This window comes from Lygodium microphyllum, chromosome 21, assembly GCF_053477565.2.
Source record: "Lygodium microphyllum isolate KBCC chromosome 21, Lygodium_microphyllum_v1.1.10, whole genome shotgun sequence".
Lineage (NCBI taxonomy): Eukaryota > Viridiplantae > Streptophyta > Polypodiopsida > Schizaeales > Lygodiaceae > Lygodium > Lygodium microphyllum.
Window position 1 is genome coordinate 42,819,710 of NC_141155.1, and position 21,745 is coordinate 42,841,454.

General features: G+C 43.4%; 2 protein-coding genes across 2 annotated transcripts; both read left to right on the top strand.

Moving 5' to 3' along the window:
• The first annotated feature begins 3,190 nt into the window (after positions 1-3,190).
• Positions 3,191-3,582, top strand: LOC148017938 (uncharacterized). Its single transcript, XM_087661525.1, has 2 exons — positions 3,191-3,314; positions 3,359-3,582. Exons 1-2 carry the CDS (start codon positions 3,191-3,193, stop codon positions 3,580-3,582), a joined length of 348 nt encoding a protein of 115 aa, XP_087517651.1.
• Positions 3,583-4,420: 838 nt separating this feature from the next.
• LOC148017939 (putative pentatricopeptide repeat-containing protein At3g01580) lies at positions 4,421-19,865 on the top strand. Its single transcript, XM_087661526.1, has 6 exons — positions 4,421-4,772; positions 4,842-4,969; positions 5,051-5,165; positions 17,718-17,935; positions 19,191-19,459; positions 19,544-19,865. The coding sequence occupies exons 1-6, from the start codon at positions 4,421-4,423 to the stop codon at positions 19,863-19,865; spliced, it is 1,404 nt and encodes a 467-aa protein (XP_087517652.1).
• The last annotated feature ends 1,880 nt before the right edge of the window (positions 19,866-21,745 follow it).

The following is a 21,745-nucleotide window of genomic DNA, read 5'->3' on the forward strand; positions in this document are numbered from 1 at the left end:
TAGGCGCCGCGCCAGTGCCTTCACCCGTTTCTCATTCTGCATGGCCCATTCCTCCGACCTTTTGTTTATTCCTTCCATGCTCTCCCCCTGCTTTTGTGCTAGGGTTACGAGCTTCTACTCCTGGGCCTTGAGTTCTTTGCTCATATTCTCGTGCTCTTTCCTTTCGAGGTGTAGTTGATCGGTCATGGACTCGATCTCTTTTCGATGTTACTCCCTCTCTTGTCTTCTCTCCTCTTCTTTGGCGTTTAGTTTCTCCATCATTTGCTCAATGGTGGCGGTTTTTGCCTCCAATTCCCCATGTTGCATCAGGAGGAGCTTGTATTCCCGCTGCATTTGCACAAGTTCTTGATTTTCGTCCTCAAGCCATTGTTTGTAGCTTTCTTCCATGTCTTCTTTTGCTTTCAATTCTTGCTTGAGGTCAAATATTTGACGTTGCTGCATGGCTATGATGCAGGTTTTCTCTAGTTGGAAGGCGGCTACTGACTCTTTCTCTGCCACCAACTCAGCCACCGCCATTCTCTTTTCCTCCTTCGCCCTCTCCAATTGGGAGAGCAGTTCAGCGATGTATTCGTCATAACTCGTTGGTGGCATCATTGTTGCGTGGGTGGGGGTGGTTGAGGCCTCACACGTGGACGCTTCTGGTCCTGCCTTGATTCTGCATCCGCGGCTGGCCTTTTTGGCCCCATGGTCATAGTTATGTGCTCTTCCCTTGGGCCATTTCTTTACTGATGAAGTATTGCATCCAGGCCACAAAGTTGGAAACTTCCATGCTAATGAGGATTCTAGGGGTGAGCATAGTGGGTTCAGTGGAGGGTGCCATGAGGGTGGGGATAGGATAGAGGGGTGCTTTGCCTTTGCCTTCCAGGACTGCGGGCGGCACGGCTTCTGGTGCCTGTGCGGTAGAGCTAGGCCCTTCTTCCCTCAACTAGTTCCAGGCTCCTGGATCATCCGCCCTACATTGTTGATCAATGGACCGGCGTGTGGCCTCGGCCAAGTCCTCCTCTTCCTTTATTCTTAATTCCTCTTCTTCCTCCGCAACTCTTCTTTGCCTTTCTTTTTCGGCCTTTTTGTATTCTTCCTCTATTTCTCTTTTTCTTCCCGCTCCTCTCTTCTTCTCCTTTCAGCCTCTTGCTTTGATGTCTTTTTAGCCCGCTGGACTTGCTCTGTTGTTTCTTCTTCTTCCTGCTTCCTCTTCCTCTCTCTCTCCTCGGCCTCCCTGAGGGATTGTCTTTTTTCTTTTTCCAAATCTTCCTTCTCCTTTCTACGGCCTTCATCTGGTTTCTTTTTCTTCTGTGCTGCCTTCTTCTTGGTTTCCTTGACCTGCTTTTTGCTTGATTGCTCTTCTTGCCCCTGTCCTTCCTTATCGGTCTCAGTCCTGTCGCTGGACCTCTCCTGGTAGTACTGATGAGGGGGTGACCTGTCAGGCGTTTCCCCTTCCCCCTCTTCTGCATCCTGCGTCTCTTTCACGGCCTGTTGGATGAGTGCTTTTAAGATGCTTCCATAGGCGATGAACAAGGCCTTAGAGGAGGCCTTCTTTCTTTTTGTGGCCTTAGACAGTGGAGACTCTCCTCCTGCGGGCATGCTTCCTAAAGCCAGTGCTTTAGCCACTTAGTCGATGGTTTTGCGTACATAGCCATTCCAATCGACTTCATGCAGGGTATGAGCCACCACATTCTCTAGTACCGGCACACAGATTTGGTGCATCAATGCGTTGTAGCGCTGGATGGAAAAGAGCGCGTGTATCAATTTTTCCTGCAATCTGGTTTGTGCATCGGGGATATCTTGGATGCTGATGCCGTTGTTTGTCAGCACGTCCTCCTTTCTCATCCCTAGCATGGCGTACACATCTCTCTTCTGCTTCTTTTCCATTTCTGGTTCTAGTCCCAGCACCTTTTCCACCAAGGCGGGGATTAAGCGAACCAACACTTGCTTGGCATTCTGTCCCCTTCCTATTGTGATGGTGCCGCATTCGTTGTCGGGGTCGTAAGACCTGAGAAATTTCACGCAGCTTGTGTGGTCGGGTTCTTGTGCAAATCTTTCCAGGTACTTAGTGAAGTTGCAGTTTTCAACAACTCTCCTGGCCACCCCTTCCTTGGCCACTAATCCTTCTATATTATGAATAGTTCGGAATTTCAGTTGGTTGTAGGCGTGGCTCTCCAGGGTGATGCTGTACTGCGCTCTCTCCTCTTCCGTGAATGGAAGTCGGTGGACACGGTCTTGTTGAGACATTTTTCGTTCCTGTCATAAACCAAAGTTTTCATTAGTGCTTTCCACATGGTAATTTGCTGATTGCTGAAAAAGAGAAACTCTATGCTTTTTGAATGAATTCATTAAGAACCACTGTAGATTTATTTTTTCCAACCTTTGACTTTTTTCCCTTTACTTCAAAATTTCCATGCCCTTTTTCCTACCCCATCAATTTTTCATAATATATGTTTATGTGTTTCACTAATTTTGATTTGATTGGCCTGATTTGATTCACCTCACCTCCTCCCCTTCCAGCTTGAGAAGAATCCTTCCTAGGATTTAGGGTCAGAAGGGCAAGGGCATTTGGCATGGTGGCGTAGGAGTTACTTGTGAAGGAGCCAATCATAGAACTGGGGGTTGTATTCTAAGTGATATTTGCGGTCCAGATCAGAGGGTTGAATCCCCACTTGCGTGATGTATGTGAGAACATCTGTTAGGAAGTCACCAGAGTTGACACGGCTAGCAATGTGTAACTCTTCCTCAGTCAATAAGCAGTTGAGGTAGGGGTATCCTTTGATGTGTTCTTCCATGGGTCGTCCCCAAAGAGTGGTTAACACTCTATACGAGGTTGGCGCGACATATGTGGGGTCGTATTCCGCTGTTTTGATAGCGTGGTGCTACTCAGCGTTGGTCATTATGCGGAACCCTTCGACTTCCCATTGCAACCTAATAGTGTACCAATGCCTCAAGAACGGGGAGTCAGTATCAGCGAGCTTTGATAACATTGTGATTTCTTGATCAGTGATAGCAGAAGTGATTCGCTAATCGTATGATGTGATGAGGTGCTATTTGATGGCTTGGTCCTTGGAGATCTCACTGTTGAGAAATTCAGTAGGCAGAGCGAGAAGGGTTTGCGAATGCGAATTCAAAGGTCTCCCAGGAGCATGGCATGACTTGAACTTCAGTTGCAAAGCGCTTCGATGATGCTAAGAAGCAACAAGCAATGGGTGTGCTTTTGAAAAACATATTCACACAGCAGGAGTTGGTGGAGGACCTGAATCTGCTCTCAGATTTGGAGGCAGACAAAACTGAAGAGTGTAGCAAACTTGGTGCTATTGAGAAAATTTGTATATATGACAATAACTCACAAGGACTAGTTCTGGTTATGAAGATAGACAAAGTGGCCTAAAGTGTATTCAGATTATGAATGGTCGCTGGTTTGGTGGCAGACAAATTGAAGCACTTGCCGAAGGTCGAAAAAGAAAACGTGCTGATATTAGTGGGAAGAAAGCAGATGGGGACACTCTCAAGATCTCATTTGCAACCATTTGGTCTAGTTTTTCTAGAGGCTTGATGTGCTCTAAGCTAGCTGTTGATGTAGCTGAATCTGCGTGAAACACAAGGCATTCGGGGAGTCTGGAGTCTCTTCTTTACCTCTTGATGGGATGATGGTGGTGATAATGATGATGCGTGACATGAGCCCTTTTTGGCCGTGCCTATTCTTGTCACAGACGACTAAAGCTAAAGAAAAATGAGGTAAAGCCTTAGTGGCTTTTTCTCTCTCCCAGGCAGTCAATCAATGAAATCTATCGAATCAGCCTCAATGATCTTCATCGATGCGGCGCCATCGCTTTGGGGCCACAGTTTCTTATTTGAGGAATCAGCCACGGTGCAGGGATAAGATTCCATGGTTCTGATCGTCGGACGTAGATGTATCTCTACACATGAATTGGTGGTGGGCGACTGGGGAGGAAGAAGGCGTATATGAGAGAAGCACAAAGTGCCAGAGGACTGTCCAAAAGCGCACTCTGATGGGATGATGATTGTGTCTAGTGCTTACGCATAATGGGAAGCTACAAACAATGGACTATTTTTGAGCTTTTGAAAAGAACTTCCAAGTTGTATAAGCCAAGGATAACTGTTGTATTGGAGGGAAAAGCTTGAATGCAAGGGCCTCTGGATGAAACTGACAGTGAAGTCGATTATAAATCACTAGAGGCTTGTGCCAACTACAAAAATCACCTTGATGGAAACCAGTCTCGAAATTGTAGCTTATGCGGAGCAGGATACCACAGTTTTTGTCTGGAAATGCCAGATAATGCAGCTCCGGATGCTATAAATGCCTGGTACCTGCAAGCACCAAATCTTTCTCCAAGAATTGATGGAGCAGAGTAGCAAGGGTTATCTTATTTTGATGGCTGAGATAAGAGAGATCTCCAGACTGTAAACCCAAATGCTTAAGGCATCCAAGTGGATTGACGGCTTCTATGATCCACGTTGGATTCATGAAGAGCTTGTGAGGAAATGCTTGGTGACATTAACAGAAATACAGGATGAAAAGCTCAATGTGGGAGATGAAAAGGCCATCGTGGCCTTGCTGAAGGCTTGTGGCAAGCAGAAGGATTTGCATAAAGGCACTAAGATACATGCCGATGTACTGAAATGTGAATTACTAGGAATGAATACTTATATAGGGAATGCTTTAGTCAGAATGTATGTCAAATGCAGCGAGTTTGTCAAAGCTGAACAACTACTGGGCGAGCTTCCTAAACAAGATGTGGTGACTTGGACTGCATTGATTGCAGGTTACGTTCAACATGGGTCTCTAGGAGGATTTTGAAAAGCTACCAAACCTTTTGAGCCAATATATACAGATGAGTTTGCCAAGTTTGCTGCTGAATACAGATTTGAAGTCTCTAAACTGGAGCTTGTTGTTGCAAAGCCACATTCTCTAGACAATTGTGCTCTTGCAAGAGAATGTACTAGTGTGAAGATTGATTGGGTGTACATTGGTTCATGCACTAGTGGAAAAATTGAGGATTTTATTTCTGCAGCCAAGCTGTTACACACTTCTGGCTAGAAGGTGAAGGTGCCAACTTTTCACGTTCCTACTACACAGAAGGTCCGGATTGATGTGTACACTCAGCAAGAGCTTGGTGCTGATGGCAAAATTTGTGATGAAATATTTGAGACAGCAGGTTGCAACACTCCAACCAGTCCATCATGAGTAGCTTGTTTAGGTGGTCCCAGGGACACATATGCATGTATGAATGATCCCGATGTTGAGATATCAAGCTCCACTCGTGATATGTGAGGGTGACCGTTGTGCATTTATGTCACCGACTTGTCAGTTGCAGATGCGGTTGGTACACTGCCCATGAATAATAGCTAGATGATAGCTATCCTTATCTACTCTAGTTCGTGGCTCAGTTAGTATGCCACCCTAGTTAGTTGAGTTTGGTTTGAGACCCATATATAGGGTTCTTCTATTTCTTTGTACTAGAGTTCTTTTGGCTTACACAACTAAGAAGAGGAAAAACTGTTTTCAGCCTCCACCTTTGTGAGTATTCCCCCATTGTGCAAGCAAGAAAGCTACAAGTGAGAATCCTTCCTTCTCTCCCACAATTGTGACATGGTATCAGAGCCTTGTTCGTGGTAAGGAGCTCAAGAAAGTAGACCAAGTTCGTGGTGTTCTAGTAAGAGGACCAGTGTTGCTTTCATTTTTCTGGTTTGGGAGCAAGTCTCTACAGGTAGCATAGCCGAAAAGTGTAGGAGTGCATTGTCTCAGATTGAGACGCCCTTTGCGGTGTGGCAAGAGGGCAGTATATGCTGCGGGAGAGGGCTTTAGCCCAGGGTATCCCTGTTTTTTTGATTTGAGGCCATTCGGGGCCTGTTTTGGAGGCAGAAGTTTTCTGCATGCACTTAGGAAAAGGCCCTGTTTTATGCTGTGGGACCACTGTTCTACAGATCAGTGAAAAGTTACTGTAAAAATTGCATCGTATGCCTGTGCGCAGAGACATTGGGAGTTACAGAATCATTCCTGTTGCCTGTTGATGCAAAATCGTCACTAGCAAGTGACTGTGTGGTCAAATACCACTTTCGTTAGTTTTGTAGATTTGCCCTTGTGAGGCTGAAGTTGTATTCTTTGCAGTGACAGAATTTTTTGCAGTGTTCTGTAATGGCGTCTGATTCTCTTTCACATATTGTCAATGAAAAGCTTGACAAGAACAACTTCCAAGCATGGAAGTTCAAAATGACGAATTTCCTTATGAGAAAAGGATATTGGGAATTTGTTGCAGGAAATGAAGGAGAACCAATTTTTCCTGATGTTCCCAATCAATAGCAAATGCAGGCATTTAAAGCATGGCATGAGAGAGCTAGGAAAATTATGTACTGGCTGTCTAAGAGCATTTCAAACTCTATGATTATGCATATTCAAGATGCAAGTACGCCAAAGGAGGCATGGGATACTTTGTCAAAAATGTACAGCACAAATACGCAAGCCAAGAAAATGCAGCTCAAGCAAGAGTTGCACAATGTGCAAAGAGAAAATATGAGCATTAATGACTACCACATGAAGGTGAAGAAGATTGCAGATGCACTTGCTTCCATTGGGTCGCCAGTGGAAGATGATGATTTAGTTTCTGTGACCTTGAATGGTCTAGGAAAGGATTATGCACAGTTCTGAACATCCATTTCTGTCCATGAAAGATTTCCTGATTTTGAGGAGTTGATTGCTCTTCTAATTTCTGAGGAGCAGAGAAATGGTGGTGCATCTTCTTCAGGAGGAACTTCAAAAGAAGCTATCTTCTACTCAAATGCTGGAAGAGGTAGAGGTAGAGGTAGAGGCAGAGGTAGAGGAGGCCGTGGTAGAAATCAAAATATACAGCAAACTCAAGAAAACGAGTCCTATGGAGGAAGACGTGGTAACTCTAGAGGCAGGGAGAGCCAAAGAGGTCGTGGTGGATGGCAAAGAGGCCAAAATGCAAACAGTAATGTTGAATGCTACTATTGTGGTAAAATGGGTCATATGGCTAAAGACTGTTATAAAAAGCAGAATGACATCATGAATGGAAAATTGCAACAAGGGAATTATGCATCTTCTAGTAGACAGGGTGATGACATAAATGAGCATTTGTTTATGGTACAGCACATGAACAATTCTATGACAAGTGCAGAAGAAAGCAACGATGTATGGTATGTTGACTCAGGTGCATCAAACCACATGACAGGTCATGCAGAATGGATGGAGGATGCAAGGGAAATGGAAAAACCAGGATTTGTGGAGACTAGTGATGATACTGCATATCCTATTGTGCAGATTGGAAAAATTCCTTTGTCTATGCAGGATGGAAAAAACAAATACCTGTCCGATGTATTTCATGTTCTGAATATCACCAAGAATCTGGTTTCTGTTGGTCAAATGGTTGAGTAGGGCTTGCGGGTCAGATTTAATCCTCATGGATGCTTTGTTGAGGATATGAAAAATAAAGGTTGCTTGATAGAAAAAGGAAAGAATAAGGGCAGAATATTTACGTTGGATGCAGACATGCCTGAATTGAGTGCAGCAATGTTTGCACATGGGACCGGTGTAGTTGCAGATATTGATATCTGGCATAAACGCATTGGTCGTGTTAATGTATAACGACTTAAATCAATGCAGGCCCAAAATATTGTTGCAGGATTGCCTAAATTCAAGGTTGCAGAAATGCATAAGGTATGTGAAGCCTGTCAATTTGAAAAACAGGCAAGGAAACCATTTCCTAGACATGTTCAAGAGAGTAAGCAGCCATTGGAATTAATCCACTCTGATGTGTGGACTACTAAAGCTGCATCTCTTGGAGGCTGTCATTATTTTGTCACTTTTATTGATGACTATAGCAGAAAATTTTGGGTGTATTTTATGAAAAAGAAAAGTGAAGTTTTTGGGAATTTCAAAACTCTTAAAGCTATGGTTGAGAAAGAAATAGGCCTGCAAATAAAATGCCTAAGGTCAGATGGAGGGGGAGAGTACCTCTCAAATGAGTTTGCAAGGTTCCTGCAGGAGCATGGCATAAAGCAGCAATATTCATGTAGTCATACCCCACAACAAAATGGAATTGCAGAAAGAAAAAATAGGTATATTGGAGAGGTATCTCGTGCCATGCTCAATGAAAAAGACCTGCCAGATTTTTACTAGGCTGAAGCAGTTGCTACAACAGTCTACATAATGAATAGGACTCCCACTGCAACAATACATGGGATGACTCCAGAGGAGAGGTATACTGGTAGGGAACCAGATATTTCTCATTTGAAGATTTTTGGTTGCATTGCCTATGTTCATGTGTCAGATGAGTTGAGATCCAAGTTGGATCCAAAAGCTGAGAAGTGCATCTTTATTGGTTACTCTCTGCAGCAAAAAGGGTATAGATGTTATAACCCTTCTACTCGTAAGTTTACAGTGAGCAGAGATGTTGTTTTTTATGAGATGAGTAGTTGGTATAAACCAGTAAATATGATTGATGATGTAGATGCACAAAATGGTAATGCTGCACAGAATTCACAGTAGCAGTCACAAAATATTAGTGGACCTGGAGCGTCCTCTAGCAGTGGTTCACATTCTTTGCCATGGATAGACAGATTGAGATCAGGAGAATCTTCTCAAAGAAATGCAGATAGTGGTATTCAAGTATCATAAAAAGGAAAAGAGAAGGTAGATCAGCCCATGTTTGATGTGAATGCAGGTCACTCTTATGTGGATGGTGAATCTAGTGGCTTAGAACAGAGCATTGCTGATGAGTTGGGTATTCCTTCTATTGTTACACCTGGAATAAGGAAGACCAGGGATGTTTTGAGAGCACCTGGGAGTGAACCTACTTTGCGCAGGTCTACCAGAGCTAGGTATCCTGTGGATAGGTTAAAATATGATGGATTTACAGCCATTCACTATGCCTATATGGTCAAAGTGATACAGGAACCAGAACCCACTTCTTTTGAGCAAGCTATGGGAAAAGAAAAATGGGAGAAAGCCATGGATGAAGAAATGGATGCCTTGGAAGAAAATGCTACATGGGAGTTGGTACCTTTGCCTAAAGGTAAGAATGCAATTGGCTGTAAGTGGGTTTATAAGGTGAAGCACAATGTAGATGGTTCTGTGAACAGATACAAGGCAAGATTAGTAGTCAAGGGGTATGCAAAAACATATGGCATTGATTATGAAGAAACATTCAGTCCGGTTGCAAGGATGGCAACCGTAAGAGCAGTCATTGCTATGGCTGCATCAAAGGAATGGTCTTTACATCAGATGGATGTAAAGAATGTCTTCTTACATGGTGATTTGCAAGAAGAGGTCTATATGGAGCAGCCACTAGGTTATGTGCATGTTGTTCATCCTGAGTTTGTTTGCAGGTTGAAGAAAGCCTTGTATGGCTTGAAGCAAGTACCTAGGGCATGGTCTGACAAGATAGGATAGTATCTTGTCACTATTGTCTTTCAGATTTCCAAGGCAGATTTTTCACTTTATGTGAGAAAAACAAAGAAAGGTATTATGCTACTTGTCATTTATGTTGATGATTTGATTATGATAGGTGACAGTGATGAAGATATCCTTCATGTGAAAATGCTATTGAAGCAAAAGTTTGAGATGAAGGATTTGGGAGAGCTGCGTTATTTCTTGGGCATTGAGGTGATTAGATTACCAAGTGGGATATGGCTCTTGCAAAGGCAGTATGGATTGGACATTCTGTCCAAATATGGGATGAAAGGCTGTAAGCCTATTTCAGTTCCTTTGGAGCAGAATGTGAAGTTGAGCGCAGATGTAGGTGAGCTTCTCGAAGACCCTACTATATACAGACGCATAGTAGGAAGTTTGATTTATATGACTATTACCAGGCCAGACTTGAGCTATGTTGTTGGATTGGTAAGTCAGTTTATGCAAGCTCCAAGGAAACCACATTTGGATGCGGCTAGATGCATACTTAGGTATGTGAAGTTCACATTGCAGTATGGACTACTTTATGAGACTGGGGTTCAGATACAGTTGTATGGATACACTGATGCTGATTGGGCTAGTAGTATTTCTGATAGACGATCTACCAGTGGATATGTGTTCTCTTTTGGGAGTGCTGCAGTCACTTGGAGCAGCAAGAAACGGCCTACAGTTGCCTTGTCGAGCACAGAGGCTGAGTACAGGGGTGCAGCAATGGCTGCATGTGAGGTAGCTTGGTTGCATAAGCTACTTTATGATATGCATCAGCCTACAGATGGGCCAGTTGTCATTTATTGTGACAACATGAGTAGTATACACTTGTCAAATAACCTAGTCTATCATGCTAGAACAAAGCACATTGAGGTGCATTATCAGTATGTGCGAGAGAGAGTTTTACTAGGTCTTATTGATCTAGTTTATGTCACCACAGAGGATAAGGTAGCTGACATATTCACGAAGGCATTGGGTGCAGAGAAGCTGCGCAAGTTCAAAGATCTGCTTGATGTGTAGGAATTGGGATTGAGCTCAAGGGGGAGTATTGAGATATCGAGCTCCACTCATGATATGCCAGGGTGACCGTTGTGCATTTATATCACCGACTTGTCAGTTGTAGATGCGGTTGGTACACCGCCCATGAATAATAGCTAGATGACAGTTATCCTTATCTACTCTAGTTTGTGGCTCAGTTAATATGCCACCTTAGTTAGTTTAGTTTGGTTTGAGACCCATATATAAGGTTCTTCTATTTCTTTATACTAGAGTTCTTTTGGCTTATACAACTAAGAAGAGGAAAACTGTTTTCAGCCTCCACCTTTGTGAGTATTCCCCCATTGTGCAAGCAAGAAAGCTACAAGTGAGACTCCTTCCTTCTCTCCCACAATCGTGACACCCGAGGTTTGTGTGTCCACTTCAAACAGGTAGTAACATTCTTTGAGGAAAAGGTTACAAAATTGAGGCAATCAGTGACCAAGTTGATGTTTGGCCAATGGCTCTGTTATACTTTGATGCCACAGTTTTGTAGTGAGTGCAGTTCCTGTACGTTATTCTAGTTGCCCTACAGACTTTGCCCCAATGCTTTTACCTTTGTTAGTGGCTTGAAAGCTTGAGCTTTCTTAGGAGCCTTGGAATAAGGCCAAAAGTTACATGCTGAGATAAAAAGGACTTGAACAAAATTTGTTTGTTGGCAATTTCTTTGTTGTAATTCACTTGACAAGCAATATAGTGATCTTTGGCATCAAAAATTGAGATCTTCTTGTTAGCCTCTTTCCTTGCAGCATTTTGAACCCCGCGTTTAGCAGCTCTTGCACAAACTCTACGACATTTCTGGTGAACCCGACGTGAAAGCGCTACCTCAATTTCCAACAAGATGGGAGACTTGCAAGAAGAGATGACGGACGAGAATGTCATGAAGCTTTTGTTTCACTCGTTTACATCCTATATGCAGCAGCAAGCACATGCGAAACACGATAGTGATGCCATGGATGCTTTGAAGGCTGTCCAACAGGAGATGAAGCAGTTCAACGGCCAACAAGTTTCAACTTACCTGCATTTGTATGAAGAAAAGATGAAGTTTTTTGGGGTTTCTCAAGACGTTTGGAGCTGCTACTTCTTGCAGATCGTGGTTCGCGCGCTTGAGGTCCGAATTTCAGAAATTCAAGGAACACATGCTGGTTGGACAGAGTTTAAGAAGGCATTAAAAGATGAATATTTCCTCGAGGATACAGGTCTTATGAACCGTAGGAATTTCTTAGCATGGGTTTCTATGCCTAACAAGGGACTTTCAGTTACCGCCCTTTTGCGAGAGTTCGAGAGTCGCTATGATCAGTTGGACGGGACTGAGCAGCAAGCTTTGGAGATGCAGAAGGTGGAATTATTTTTAGAAGCTGCTGATGCTGATTTATAGGAAAAGTTGGATGATCTTTTGGAAGATCAAGCTACCGATTCAGGCTTAAAGACCGAATGGAGACATGTCATTGATGTTGTGAATGTGCTTGTTAAGAAGCAGCGCAGGAGGGTACAATTGCATCATAATACAGGATCTGCTTCCGAAAAATCCTTGGAGACCTCTACTTCTACCCTTGCTGGAAGTTCTATGCCTAAGCCTACTTCTCCTGTTGTAAATCCATCAGTTCTTGCTGCTCCAGTGCCCTTATCAGTAGATGATGTTATTAAAGGCTTGGCAGATTTGACGATAGAGGCAGTCAAAGATGAAGTTAGGAAGTTAAAAGAGAAACTTATGTCAGTACCTGCTGTAGCACCTGCTCCAGTGACTGCTTTCCCAGCTGGCCAAAGAAAAGGGAGACGATGTATTTGGTGCGATAGTACAGAGCACCAACACTGCAGAGATTGTGATGCTTTTTAGGAAGTGCGTAAGAAGAACGTAGTGTTTTGGGGACAAGATGGGAAGATATGGCTGACATAGACTGGTGCTCCTCTTGACACGAACTTTGGTAAGGGAGGCATGAAGAAGCTCGTTGATGATATGGCTGCGCGATCAGCTTATGTGAGTGTTAGAGGAGATGTTTCAACTTATGGAGTCCAGCTTGAGTAGAAATCAGATGGAGACTCTGCCTTATGGTCCTGTGCCTTGGAGATAGTGAGAAGAGGGAAAGTTCAGGCATCCACTATGACTTGTGTGGGCTCCAGCATCCGAGGAGAAACGGGATGGGATTCTCCTGTTGACAGGTATTCTATTTTTGCTTATATGGCGAAAACACAGGGTTTAGATGCCATGGTTGAGGAAAAGAGAAGAAGAGATGAGGAGGGTCTTAGAACCTCCAAAAAGACTAGAGGGGTGACTTTGTTTGACCACCTGTTACAGCTCCACCTAAGATGAGTTCTCCAGCACAATCAGGTCCTGAATAACCTATGGCAGACAAACAGATGAAAGAAAAGAGACAACCAAGAAAGGAGCCAGGATTCAAGCTCTTGTCAGACCTTGACATGCAGACGGATATGAGTAAGATTTTTCATGAAAGAATTTTAAATAGTGAAGTCACTTTTACTATTGGTGAAGCTCTTGGGATTGCTAGAAGAGAAATACAAGATCAGATGCAGGATCTTTTGCGGAGGAAATGACATGCAATGGAAGGACCTGCTTTACAGGGGTTATGGCATGGAGCTCTTGGGGAAGAGCAAGATGATGCAGTGATGGTTGAGAATGCTTCTGTCAACCCACAGTTGGAGAAAATAGTTCAGCCTATGCAGTATGAGGATGATGATACCCCTATCCTCATTCCTCGCAGCCATTTTTCACGTAGTCATTGGGCTAGAGAAACCAGTGAGACGATGATAAGGATTGGAGAGAAACAGATTCCTTTGGTCACTTTAGTCGATCATGGTTCCGAGATTAATCTTATTGCTCGAGGTGTTTATGAGAGTGACAAGTGGCGTATGGATGCAGAGCATGGCTGGCGCATGAGAGTAGCCAATAATACTTCTAGTGATATGTATGCTACTTGTCCAAGCATCAGAATTTCTATTGGCAATGTTGAAGAGGATTATCATTGCTTTGTTCAGGATTCTTGCTCTTATCCGATTATTCTTGGACAGCCTTTCATTACAGAAGCAAGAATGGAGACGAAAGTGATGGATGATGGCTTAGGCTATGCACAGATACGTAGTAAGGATGGTATGCGAGCTGTTCAGTTTATGACTGTTGGAGTAAATCATCCGAGAAACAGGGACTCCTTGTGTGAGGCACCACTACCTGCGAAGGAGTTGGATTTTCATTAGGTACCGTTGTCTTGCGAGACACTAGTGGTACGGAGCGGAGAAAAGAGGAGATCTCGCCTCCTGGCAGCCAGTCTTTCTCCACTAAATTTTTTGGTTTTTCTTCAGATAGTTCAGTGGGTTATCAAAAAATTTCAGATTTGTCTAGAGATTCCAGGCAGTACATTGGTCTAAGGAGAAAGAGTTGAAGACTGCAGGTATTTTGCAAGTAGAAGAGCATGTGGATGGGCTGTATGAAGGAATGTCTTATGCAGATACATTGTCTAAGATGGGAAATATGCTGAAAACTGATGTAAGGGTTCAAGGATCATACCTGTGCAAACCTTGGATATGTATTAGGAAATTTTCGATTTTATGCTGAAAACAGAGTCAGAGGCTGAGAAAACAGAGTCAGAGGCCAAGGTTGACATGAAGTATAAAACAATTGATAAGAAGGTTAAGCCGGTTGCAAGGCCACTTCCTCCTGATAGTGATGAGCAGATAGAAAAAGCTATGAAGCAGCCTATGTTGAGAGATGCTACAAATATTGGCCATGAATTTACAGCTGAAACTCTTGCAGAATTGAAGATTGGAAATGATGATTTCTTGCTTCTAGTGGAAAAACAATGTTTTAGAGAGATGCTTGGATGACATGGTAAGGCATTTGCTTTCTTTCCTCATGAAATTGGCTGCATTAGTCCCGAATTGGTTGTGCCTATGGTCATCTTTACTATTCCTCATGTGCCATGGAATATACGTCCTATACCTGTGCCTAGAGCACACTTGCCAAAGCTGATAGAGTTGCTGAATGAGAAGATTAAGATGGGGATTTTGGAACCCTCTTCTGCGCCCTATTCTAACAGCTGGTTTACTGTACCAAAGAAGAATGAAACCTTGAGATTTATTCAGGATATGCAGCCTGTGAATAGAGTGACAATCAAGAATGTGGGAACAGGACCAGTTGTGGATGAGTTTGCCGAGGCCTTTGCAGGACGAGCCATCTATTCCCTAGGTGACTTGTATTCTGGTTATGACCAGTTTCAGCTTGCCTTGGAAAGCAGGGATATTACCACTATGTGGACACCTATTGGTCTTGTGAGGATGTGTACCTTGCCTCAAGGTGCCACCAACTCAGTTGCTCATATGATGAATGCTATGCATAAAGTTTTGTGAGACTATATTCCGCAGTATACCATGCCTTTCTTAGATGATGTGCCTATTAAAGGCTGTGCAGAAGAAGAAAAGAATGAGAGTCTTGATTTGCGAGGATGTAGACAATTTGTGGCTGAACACTTGGTTGCTTGTGAGCAAATATTGACACGATTAGAGGAGGTGAATTTGATTCTTTCAGGGCTGAAATCTGTCTTTGGTGTTAATGAAGTCATCATAGTTGGGCATATGGTTGGTTATTATGGCAGGAAGCCTTCACTTGCAAAGGTGAATGCCATAAGCAGGATTGTAGAGTATTGCTCGACTACTTCAGAAGTGCGGAGATTTGTGGGAGCTTGTGTATTTTACATGATTTGGATTCCTCATTTTTCTCACATAGCAGATGTTCTCTATCAGCTGCTTCAAAAGGGGCAGAAGTTTCATTGGGATGAGAAGCATTCGAAAGCCATGCGTAAACTCAAGAAGGTGTTGCAGTGAGCTCCTACTCTTCGCAAGGTGGATTATCAGTGTGGACGGCCAATCATGTTGACAGTTGATACTAGCCCTATTGGCATAGGTTGGGCAGTGGGACAGGATGATGCTGATGGGAACATATATGCAATCCGCTTTGGAGCTAAAGTTCTTAATGAGTGGCACAGGAGATATCCGCAGATTAAAAGAGAGTTGTGGGGAGTAGTCACTGCACTGAAGTGTTATAAAGAGTATTTTATTGGTGCTTCAATTGTTGTGGAAACAGATTGCTTGCCTTTGCTTGGCATGATTACTAGCTATTCCACTCCAGATATAGCAATGCTTCGGTGGATTGCCTACATCAAATCATTGAATCCAGAATTTCGACACATAGCAGGAAAAGATAATCCAGTTGCTGACATGTTGTCTAGAGCGAGATATGAGGATGAGGAGTCATTGCTTACAGAAGATGATGAGACAGAGTTTGCAACTTCTGTCCTTGTTCATGATTGTCATGTATCTACTGTTGAAGCATTTACTGAAGAATTCTATGTTGGCGAGTGGTTGCAAATTGGTCAGTATCTGATTTCATTGACTCGAAGAGCTGATTGGACAGATGATGTATTCAAGAAAATCAGAAGAAAAGCTTATGGGTATTTCTTGAAAGATTGTTTTCTTTGGAAGCACCCAAAGAAGAGAGGCGGACTACCCTTGAGAGTAATTTGTGAGGCAGCGATGCAGATACAGATTATGCGAGAGTTTCATGAGAGTTCTTGGAGTGGACACAGAGGTGTGTGGGCTACCTATGAGAAAATCAAAGAAAGATACTGGTGGAAGGGGATGTATAAGGATGTTTCCCACTTTGTGGAGACTTGCAGGGACTGTCAGCTCTACTCTTTAGTGCGGCATCGTGATGAGTTGCATCCGACCTATCCGCTATGTATGCATTATAAGTGGGTGGTTGACTTGGTTACTTTGCCAGTGGGACTTTGGCAGATGAGATATCTTGTCTTGGCCAGGGAGGATCTTACAAACTATGTTGAAGGCAGATCTTTGCGGACGAAGACCACCACTACAGTATGTAAAGTCTTGTTGGAAGAAATATTTTGCAGGTATGGATGTATAGGCAAGATTACTGCTGATCGTGGAGAGCTAGATGCAGATGAAGCTAGAGAATTTTTCTCACAGCTTGGGATTAAGTTGGCTCTTACTACTGCCTATAATCCAGAGGGGAATGGCAAGAGCGAAAGAGGGCATCCGCCGATAGTTAAGGCATTGGAAAAAGCTTATAGAGGTCGGATTGGAGATTGGCTGAGATTACTACCTTTTGCATTGTGGGCAGACCGCTCTACACATAGCGTGACTACTGGATGTATGCATGCAGAGTTGATGTATGGGCAAAAACCTGTCATGCCTACTGAAATTTGTGCTCTCACGTGGAGTGCTCTTCCTTGGCATGAGAATTTATCAAGAGAGGAGCTTCTAGCTCTTCGGATTCGTCAACTAGAGAGAAGGGTAGAAGATGTGCAACTAGCAGTTGATCGTTTGAAGGCAGCTCGACTCAGAAACAAGGACAGGTTTGATTTGAGGCATCGCTTGCAGCCTAGAGCCATAAAAGAGGGAGATTGGGTTCTAGTCTATGATAGTAGCCTAGAGAATTAGCATAGCAGCATGAGAAAAATGGTTCAAAGATGGTTTGGACCGTATGAGATGAAACAGGTTTTTGACAATGCTACCTATGAGTTAGCTGAATTGGATGGGATGGTATTGAGGGTGCCCATTGCTGGAAAACGAGTCAAGATTTTCAAGAGAAGAGAAGATGAAGAGTATGCACTTGAAGCATTGGCAGAAGAAGAGCAGACAGAAGCAATTCTAGCAGAAGAAGCAGAGAATATGGATGATGTAGGTGATGGAGAAACAGGTCTACCGGAAACTGATGAAGAACTGGACCTGTTTGTGGACTTAGATGATCATGGATAGTTGGCTCATTCGGAGGATGCGCAGGTTTAGAGGGGGTGGATCTCGTGCTGCTGCGCATCCGAGCTATAAACACCTCCATTTTTGTTGTGCATCTGTGTTATCTTTTCATGTGTGTTTCATTGTGTTTGATTGCTGCATTATCTTTCCGTCCTTTTCAGTACGCGAATCCAATGTACATACTCCACTTGTGTGTTTGTGTTTGCGTGTGTTTTTGTTTGTGTGCATGTTGTGTGTGTGTCAGAAAAAATATAAAAAACTGATGCCAAAGAGTATTATCATGCTGTCAATTTCAATGATGAACTCCAAGAAAAGTGCAAGATACCGTGGAATCAAAGGAAGCTTTGTAGAAGCCGACATTTGAGCTATGAAGACAAAGGTTGCACCTGGACCAAGGCTTCTAATTCTAGACTATGTTAAAAGGCTTTGATAGGTGGTCCTCTAGTTCAAGCTTGAAACTTTGCAATAATGACAGGTGTAAATTCAAGAATATCATGTGCAATGAGAAGAGTTCGTGGTGGCGTGGAAGATGTTCAGACTAGCGTGGTAGTTGCCTTTGGATCTGGGGCTATGTTCTCTATCGTCCGTGGCTTCGATGATGCTAAGAAGCAACAAGCAATGGGTGTGCTTCTGAAAAACATATTCACACAGCAGAAGTTGGTGGAGGACCTGAATCTGCTCTTAGATTTGGAGGCAGACATAACTAAAGAGTGTTCAAACTTGTTGCTATTGAGAAAATTCATATCTATGACAATAACTCACAAGGACTAGTTCTGGTCAAATTTAAAGATAGACAAAGTGGCCTAAAGTGTATTCATATTATGAATGGTCGCTGGTTTGGTGGCAGACAAATTGAAGCACTTGCCGAAGGTCGAAAAAGAAAACGCGCTGATATTAGTGGGAAGAAAGTAGATGGGGACACTCTCAATATCTCATTTGCAACCATTTGGTCTGCTTTTTCTAGAGGCTTGATGTGCTCTAAGTTAGCTGTTGATGTCTGAATCTGCGTGAAACACAAGGCATTCGGGGAGTTTGGAGTCTCTTCTTTACCTCTTGATGGGATGATGGTGGTGATAATGATGATGCGTGATAGGAGCCCTTTTCGGCCGTGCCTATTCTTGTCACAGATGACTAAAGCTAAAGAAAAACGAGGTAAAGCCTTAATGGCTTTTTCTCTCTCCCAGGCAGTCAACCAATGAAATCTATCGAATTAGCCTCAATGATCTTCACCGGTGCGGCGCCATCACTTTGGGGCCATAGTTTCTTATTTGAGGAATCAGCCATGGTGTAGGGATAAGGTTCCATGGTTCTGATCGTCGGATGCAGATGTATCTCTGCACATGAATTGGTGGTGGGCGACTGGGGAGGAAGAAGGCGTATATGAGAGAAGCGCAAAGTGCCAGAGGACCGTCCAAAAGCGCACTCTGACGGGACGATAATGGTGTCTAGTGCTCACACATAATGGGAAGCTACAAACAGCGGACTATTTCTGAGCTTTTGAAAAGAACTTCCAAGTTGCATAAGCCAAGGATGACTTCTGTATTGGAGGGAAAAGCTTGAATGCAAGGGCCTCTAGATGAAACTGACAGTGAAGTCGATTATAAAGCACTAGAGGCTTGTGCCAACTGCAGAAATCACCTTGATGGAAACCGGTCTCAAAATTGTAGCTTATGTGGAGCAGGATACCACAGTTTTTGTCTTGAAATGTCAGATAACGCAACTCCGGATGCTATAAATGCCTGGTACCTGCAAGCACCAGAACTTTCTCCAAGAATTGATGGAGCAGAGTAGCAAGGGTTATCTTATTTTGATGGCTGAGATAAGAGAGATCTCCAGATTGTAAACACAAATGCTTAAGGCATCCAAGTGGATTGACGGCTTCTATGATCCACGTTGGATTCGTGAAGAGCTTGTGAGGAAATGTATGGTGACATTAACAGAAATATAGGATGAAAAGCTCAATGTGGGAGATGAAAAGGCCATCGTGGCATTACTGAAGGCTTGTGGCAAGCAGAAGGATTTGCATAAAGGCACTAAGATACATGCCGATGTACTGAAATGTGGATTACTAGGAAAGAATACTTATATAGGGAATGCTTTAGTCAGAATGTATGTCAAGTCCAGCGAGTTTGTCAAAGTTGAACAACTGCTGGGCGAGCTTCCTAAACAAGATGTGGTGACTTGGACTGCATTGATTGCAGGTTATGTTCAACATGGGTCTCTAGGAGGATTTTGAAAAGCTACCAAACCTTTTGAGCCAATATATACAGATGAGTCTGCTAGGTTTGCTGTTGAATACAGATTTGAAGTCTCTAAACTGGAGCTTGTTGTTGCAAAGCCACATTCTCCAGACAACTGTGCTCTTGCAAGAGAATGTACCAATGTGAATATTGATTGGGTGTACATTGCTTCATGCACTGGTGGAAAAATTGAGGATTTTAATTCTGCAGCCAAGCTGTTACATACTTCTGGCCAGAAGGTGAAGGTGCCAACTTTTCATGTTCCTACTACACAGAAGGTCCGTATTGATGTGTACACTCAGCCAGAGCTTGGTGCTGATGGCAAAATTTGTGATGAAATATTTGAGACAGCAGGCTGCAACTCTCCAACCAGTCCATCATGAGCAGCTTGTTTAGGTGGTCCCAGGGACACATATGCATGTATGAATGATCCCGAGGTTTGTGTGTCCACTTCAAACAGGTAGTAACATTCTTTGAGGGAAAGGTTACAAAATTGAGGCAATCAGACCAAGTTGATGTTTGGCCAATGGCTCTGTTATACTTTGATGCCACAGTTTTGCAGTGAGTGCAGTTCCTATACGTTATTCCAGTTGCCCTACAGACTTTGACCCAATGCTTTTACCTTTGTTAGTGGCTTGAAAGCTTGAGCTTGCTTAGGAGCCTTAGAATAAGGCCAAAAGTTACATGCTGAGATAAAAAGGACTTGAACAAAATTTTTTTGTTGGCAGTTTCTTTGTTGTAATTCACTTGACAAGCAATATAGTGATCTTTGGCATCAAAAATTGAGATCTTCTTGTTAGCCTCTTTCCTTGCAGCATTTTGAACCCCGTGTTCAGCAGCTCTTGCACGAACTCTACGACATCATTGAGGCCATTGGCTTCGCAGACTTGCTCAAACTGCTCTACAAAGTTGTATGGATTGTCGTGGGGTTGGTATTTGTCGAGTTGCTTGGCAACAATAGGGAATTTAGACTGGCTCTTTGAGCCTTGGTTTGCTCCTAATCCTGCGAGTAGCGATGTCGCTAGTGCCGCGGCACTTTGCTCTGCTGCCGTGTTATCTAGCAGTCGCTTCATGAGAAGCTCGCTCAACGTCAAGTCTCCTTCTAGGGCTCTCTCGTGATCTATTCGGCTTCTACCTGTTAAGTTCAGCACTTGTATCTCACGCAGCTTCGTGTTTTGCCTTTGGCTCCTAGCCTGTTGGTCCCTATTGTATTTGACTATGCTTTGCAAAGCCTTGTGTGTCAAGAATCGCGTGGTGGAGGGGATTGCTCAAGATGCTGCGCCGAACACACACAGAATGCACAAGGAGAAGCTCACTCAAGAGACAAGAAGAGAGATGGAGGCAAAACGTTTTCTTGCTGATTTCTTCTTCTTCTTCCACACACTTACAATGTACACAAAGTATAGATAAGATACAACATAAAAGGAAAGTGGCCTACTAAGTCAAACAATGCATAACCGACTCTACTAGTCGACTGGCGCTATAACTATGCCAGCTGTAAATAGGTGTAACAACCTGAATATAATAAGTAATGAGTCAGTGGCCATGTGAGAGTCATAATGACCACCGACGTGCTAAGTGTAGACGTGTGGACCCATCTAACCAGGCGGTCCATCATCCATGTCCACATGTGTTGAGCTTGCCATCTCAACACTCCCCCTCAAGCTCAACTGCATCTCTGCAACTCCAAGTAAGCTTCGAAACTTTTGAAGCTTCTCTGTACCCAATGCCTTCGTGAAGATATCAGCTATCTGATCTTGTGTGCTGACATACACCAAGTCAATCTCACCTGCTAGTACCTTCTCTCTCACAAAGTGGTAGTGTACCTCAATATGTTTTGTCCTGGCATGGAACACAGGGTTCCTAGCCAACTGTATACTGCTCATGTTGTCACAATAAATGACAACTGGACCTTCCACCTGCACATCCAAATCAGCTAGTAACTTTTGCAGCCATACTACCTCACATGCTGCAACAGCAGCACCTCTATACTCAGCCTCTGTACTCGACAAAGCAACTGTAGATTGCTTTTTGCTGCTCCATGCAACTGCTGCACTACCAAGAGAGAACATGTATCCGCTGGTAGATCTTCTATCAGACATACTACCAGCCCAATCAGCATCTGTGTATCCAAACACCTGTACATCTGTACCTGCCTCATAGAAAAGTCCATAATGTAATGTGGACTTCACATATCTCAATATGCGTCTCACTGCATCCAAATGTGGCTTTCTAGGTACTTGCATAAACTGACTCACAAGAC

What these genes read in the sequence shown, in the direction of transcription:
- LOC148017939 (XM_087661526.1), top strand. Translation starts at nt 4,421, where the DNA reads ATGCTTAAGGCATCCAAGTGGATTGACGGCTTCTATGATCCACGTTGG. An exon ending in ATCTGCTCTTAGATTTGGAG is followed by an intron (nt 17,936 to 19,190) that starts GCAGACATAACT and finishes ACAGAAATATAG; the next exon opens with GATGAAAAGCTCAATGTGGG. An exon ending in GCAGGTTATGTTCAACATGG is followed by an intron (nt 19,460 to 19,543) that starts GTCTCTAGGAGG and finishes TGTTGAATACAG; the next exon opens with ATTTGAAGTCTCTAAACTGG.
- LOC148017938 (XM_087661525.1), top strand. Translation starts at nt 3,191, where the DNA reads ATGGGTGTGCTTTTGAAAAACATATTCACACAGCAGGAGTTGGTGGAG. An exon ending in TGGTGCTATTGAGAAAATTT is followed by an intron (nt 3,315 to 3,358) that starts GTATATATGACA and finishes CTGGTTATGAAG; the next exon opens with ATAGACAAAGTGGCCTAAAG.